The 6,017-nt window shown below is 31.5% G+C and overlaps 1 protein-coding gene across 1 annotated transcript; it reads right to left on the bottom strand.

The window, feature by feature from the left end:
• Positions 1-2,799: 2,799 nt before the first annotated feature.
• LOC123224538 lies at positions 2,800-5,826 on the bottom strand. Its single transcript, XM_044648255.1, has 4 exons — positions 5,540-5,826; positions 5,377-5,444; positions 5,185-5,279; positions 2,800-3,609 (listed from the first exon to the last, which is right to left on the bottom strand). Exons 1-4 carry the CDS (start codon positions 5,652-5,654, stop codon positions 3,063-3,065), a joined length of 825 nt encoding a protein of 274 aa, XP_044504190.1. The 5' UTR covers positions 5,655-5,826; the 3' UTR covers positions 2,800-3,062.
• Positions 5,827-6,017: the final 191 nt, after the last annotated feature.

Below are 6,017 nucleotides of genomic sequence, written 5' to 3'. Positions count from 1 at the left end.
ATCATTATATAGGTATTTGTATAAAGAAAGAGAAGACAGATAAGTGGGGCAAAGTGATTGCTCATCGGGCGTTTGGTTTGGATTAAGTATAAATAATTATTATAATTAATTAAAAATAATAAAATATTATTAATAAATTATTTTATTTAAATGACATTTAATATAATTATTTTAAAATATTTTTTATATTATTTATTATATTAATTAAAAATAAATTTATTTTTATCTTTAAAAATTAATAAATTATAATATAATTATAATAAAATCAAGATTATCTTGATAATCTTTAAATACATGGTAGTAATCAAATTATTATCTATATTATCTATTACATCAGTATCAATAATAAATTATTACTGTAATATTTTATTATTAGTAAATCAAATAAGAAAATAAAAAATAGATTATCAAAATAATTTTAAAAAACTGGAATTAAACAACTCCCAAAGGAAAAGCAAAAAATGAAGTGAACAGTGACAATATTTATAACTTGGCAAAGAAAAATTAATTAATATTTGTAAAAGGCAAGAGAGATATTTAAGAAAGGAAAGAGACAGTGAAGAGATGACAATATCGGCCAAGAGGTCAGTCCAACATGAAAGCCAGCTTACTCGTTATTAAACTCATTGCTGTCTTTCTTCTGACTTCGTTTAGTCATTTAATTGTTCCTAACTTTCTTGAAGGCCATTTAATGGTGAAAAATTTAGGATTATTCAAGTAAATTTAACATTTTAGTCCACTTTTCTGAAGTTGAATAAGTTTTCCTCGTTTAGTTTTGTCAATTAGATAGTATTTTTTTTTAAATTTTTATGGAGAGTTAGAAATATTTTCTTATTTATTTCACATTTGAGAATGATAAACTTTTTTTTTCTTTTTTGTTAATCACTTATCTTCAATTTTATTCTAAATTTTATTATAAATAAAATAACACTCAAAAAAATATTTAATTAGATTAAAATTGAATATACATAACATTATTGTTAATTTAATTATGTCTTATAATAAATTATTTGGGCTTTGATTAGAAGCATAACCTTTTGATTAAAGTATGTCTCAAAATTTATCTTTCTTTTTACAGTTTTGCATTAATTTGAAGATAACGAAATCTAATATGATGTTATGTGGCTCCCACAAACTTTGACTCAAATTGAGCCAGTCCTGACCATCTGATCACTGTTAATCATGTGATATCTTATGATTCAGATCATATGGAGGTTATACATCATGAATAGCATGTGCATCAAGTGTAAACACTGCCCCTTTAATTCATTACCCGGTGAAAGTTAAGGGTGTGTATTTATTGAATATACCCAGTGAAAACATGGAGATTTTGTATTTATGGAAGTTAAGAGTGTGTATTTATTGAATATACCCAGTGAAAACATGGAGATTTTGTAGTGATATTTGAAGTGTTTGAAGCCAAACTAGGGATTTTGTTGGTTTATTTATGTGTCTTCATGATGCCCTCCTTTTATGGGATGCTTGCATTGCACGGGAGGCTTACAGAAATGGTAAAATATGAGGTTGTTAAATTAGTTTATTACATGCTGCAACCAACCCATTATCTAGTCTAGCTACCTAGCACCACAATCAATTATTATTATTATTCAACCAACATAATCATCTCTTGAGGGTCATCCTTTAATTGAATGACATTCTATTTCTAAATATATAAGTTGGGTAATTAAATTCCATTAGAAAGGAAGAGTAATTGGTATGTGAAATAGAAATTGGCTTGCTTGGGGAAGACCATATAGTGTAGGCCATTATATAGGCGAAGTTGATTAGATTTTTTTTTTTTAAACAAAAGACCTTATTCGAGTTAAACTGTTCTTTTGAAATCAAACCAATCATATCAAATAGATAAAATTTTAAATCCAATGACCGTATTAAAATATCATCGGAAAAGATTTAAACATATGTTCTCTTATATGAAACCTCCTTCATTGACATTTAAACTATTTTTGAATAATGAGATTATACTCTATTCCAACTTCCAAGTGACGTATTGCTCAGTAACAGACACTAAGTAAACCTAGGATAAAAGATGTTAAGAGAGAGTGAGATAAAACAAGTATCCCTAGGTATATTCAGAATTCTCACTTGAAGAAAGTTGAAAGGTCATTTGCATGAGTAGGATAGCAATTCTCAAGAAACAAAAGCAGAGCCAGCATAGAGAGATTACTGTGTTAGTGTCATGTATGCTTTCAATTCGCACCCAAGTATTCCCTGTCTACTTAGCAAACTACACTCGATCCCGCATTAGCTTCTCATTTTCTACAACACGTATCACATACTCAAAACAGTTTTGTGTCTGTTTCAGTGAGGAAATAATTAATTTGTTCCAAGGGCAACTTATTATTAACCAACTGTTAATTATTAGAAACAAATCTATGTTTTTCTTTCTTGTTTTTTATTTATTCCCGGCCGTATATCTCATAAACTCAAAATCTCAAGTTCCAATAATCAAAAGACAAAAAGAAAGATGCAGAAAATAGGTTTTTTTTTTTTTTATTGTTGTCGCTCCGCTACTTCAAAGTGATGAGAATTGTTGTCCTTTCTGTGCAAGATCTACCAAAGCACGAACAAAGTAGATTGAGTCCAAGCATGAAACTAGAATTGGCTGTCTATTATTTTTATTTTTTATTTTTGCAGAACATCTATGTGACTTTCTCTACCCTATAGTTAGGAAGTAGCCCAAAACCAAAACATTATACCACTTACTAAATGGAGTGTAAAAGCTCCGCCCATCCAACCCACCCCTCCGCAGGGTAATTTAAGTAGCAATGACTTAAATTCTAAGGATAAGAGAGTAAAAGTTCAAATTATCGGCTAAAAAATAGGGTGTAGAATCTGTCTCTCACAGATTCAGCATCCCATGAACACATGCTAACTACCATAAAGATGTGCTCTTAAACATTCCATCCAATATGCAATTGATTTTTAAATATGACAACATAACAGATATTGCACAGCGGAAATGAGAACTGAATCACTCTACTATTATCCACATGGCCTCACCTGCAATGGGTCTTTCACATGCAGAGGAATCCCAGCAAAATTTAGGATGACTCAACTACCCACTCTTTAGGCAATGAAGATCCAAATATTTGAAGCAGCAGCAGTCTCTTTTTTCTGCCTAGCTTCCTTTTGCAGTGCTTATGAACACCGAGTCGAAGTGCTTCTTCTCCTTCCTCTACAGTTCTCTTCCTAATAGCTGTCAGCAGACCTAAACCTTGAGGATCAATGTTAGTCACCTTTTTCAAACTTCCAGATATCTCATTGCTCACTATTGAAATGGCACTGCCATCTGCTTTCTCTTCAAATTGATTTTTGTCTACTTCATCAGTTTCAGCTTCCTCTACATGAGTGCTCCTGTTACCTTCAGAACTGCTGCTGCTCCACCATTTATATGTAGCAGTAGATAAGCCATCTGATGGAAATCCAAATTTAAATTCATCTAGAGCCATGCTTCCTTTGGTCAGGCTTGGATTAAGCAAAACCTGCAGCTGTCCAACTACAGTGTTCTGGCTTCCTTGTTGCTGCAAATTGGTAGGTGATGAGACACCATGCAATTTAGACATATTATTGTTTTGGTGTTGCACAGCACTGCATTCACAAACAAAATTAGCAAAATTTTCATACTGTACCTTTCAAATTGTCACAAATATGTAGGACATGAAAGTTGGCATAGAGTATAAAGAAAGACATCACACAATATATCAACATTTTGAACTAGATTCAACAAGACTGCATTGCTTACTAAAGCAAGGGCATGCGTAAACAGAAAATATACAAGGAAAATAATTTGTAAGAAAGTCACAAAGATTAGTAGAAAAGGATTATACATGCCAATATTTTGAGTCCAAATTCTGAATACTGTTAAACATTTTGATCTCAGTTGTAACAAAAAATAACATGACCTTTTCTCAATATTTGACTATTATTAATGATATTCAACATTTTAAGCTTTGATGGAGGGAGTATCTGACCCAACAAGCACATTGGAAGAATAAGAATATTAGAAGGTAGTTGTCAAAGGGATCAAAACTCATCACTTTTGTAATTTAGGAGAAGAGAGTACTTATAGTTTCTAAAAGATCAGAAAAGACAGAAGAAGCATGGAAACATGAATTGATATCTAAAAATGTGAGTGAAAGCAAAAGGTTCTATACTTCATTCAGCGGCAGATAGATGTAATATATAAATAAATAACAGAATGGTAAAGTTACTGTCACAATTACGTTAATCAAATTGGATATATATACCCAATTGGGATCACACTATTTAGCTCTAATTATGCTTAATGTGTTTGAAAAATGATCATTCATAATATTCTCTTTATCCCTTTTTTTTTTTCAATTATTTTGAGTGAAACCCTATTTAATCATTTTATAATTACCATATCATCCTCAATTAAAATTACTTGCAAAGAAAATTTTAATTCTACACTCTTCACATTATTTCTTCTTCTAAAATTATTCCACACCCAAAAATTTGACTTATGAAAAAAAAAATTATAGGTTTTATTCTTCTAAATTACCATGGGTTTTATTTTTTATCTATCACGCTATTTTTTATTATTTTATCATTAATTCAAAATCACCCCATCACATGGTAACAAATCATCATTAATACCCAAATTGGTATTCATTATAAGCTCATATAGTTTTATTGTAATTAAAAAAAAATAAAGCACCTTCTCATAAGCAGCTTATCATGAGGGAGAAAAATTCTCATTTATTACTGTCATTGTTACACTATGATCACAGTGTCTTGAGTGTGCTTCTTATAAAAAATATGCTTACACAAAAGCACTTTACAGATGCAGAGATATGAGGAGGCAATGACTCTTACAAAGAAACTTCAACTGGATAAATATGCATAGAAGACAAGGTCACACACAGCCCTAATAATTATCAAACAGATAAGCAGCTTCACTCAAACTTGCTGGTTTTGATTGAACAGTAAAGCACCCATACAACATTTTTAAAACACATAACTTTGTTTTAATTTTATCTCTTCCAACCTGATATCAGCCACATATATAAGCGAAAGAAAAAAGAAAACTTTGAACAAAAATAATTTCCTTTTTCTTCCACAACATGCCACGGTTTCACAAATAATTAATAACTATAACTACCTAAAAAGCGGTGGCAATCCAAACAGATTGTTAAATCATACCTTTGCCTAGCAAGCTTTGAAACCTCAGCAATTTGTTTGTATTTTTCTCTAGCAGCATACTTCTTAATTTCTTCAATGCTCTTGCCACATAAAAACTACAACACAATTCACAAACAAACGCGTAAAAATAAATATCACATAATCCAATGAAATTAACAATTACTCCGAAGAACTAGAAGGTAGGAGGAATACCTTGCGGTAGGGCCACCGATCAAGGCCGTTCTCGCGGCAAATTTTCTTGAGAACACTCACGCAAACACCTACCACAAGGCAGGGAAAAAGATTAACATAATCTTAGTATAAATTTAAAAAAGGAAGAAAAACTTGTGCGAAAAAGAAGAGAAAAGAAAGTTACCGAGACGAAGAGCGGCGTCAGAGAGAGGCAGAGAGAAATAGTTAGCGACGTCATCGAACGAGAGAGATTGAGTTGAGTTTGAGCCTAACTTCGAAATATTTTGTAGTGAATTCATTATCTATACTATTAAAAATCTTTTAATTAAATAAATATTAACACAGATTTGAAAACGAAACGATTTTTGTTCTCCCCGCCTTAAAGTTGTTTCGCTTTGCACACTGACCGAGCTGACCCAGATCCAAACTTTTTACCATTTTAGCGAAATTTGAACGTCCTCTGATTTCTGTTGCTGATCAAAAAACCCCTATAGTCATGAAGTATACATCATCTCCCCCATAAATAGACTTGGCAAATGGATGGACTGGGCCGGGTTGACATAGCTACAGATATGGGTCAAAAACGGGTCGAATTACGCAAATAGAGAAAATGAAAACTCATATCTAGTCCGATGGATACAGATAAATCCACGAGTTACCCA

The sequence above is a fragment of the Mangifera indica genome, chromosome 8 (genome assembly GCF_011075055.1).
Source record: "Mangifera indica cultivar Alphonso chromosome 8, CATAS_Mindica_2.1, whole genome shotgun sequence".
Classification (NCBI taxonomy): Eukaryota; Viridiplantae; Streptophyta; class Magnoliopsida; order Sapindales; family Anacardiaceae; genus Mangifera; species Mangifera indica.
This window is presented reverse-complemented; position numbering and strand designations above follow the sequence as displayed.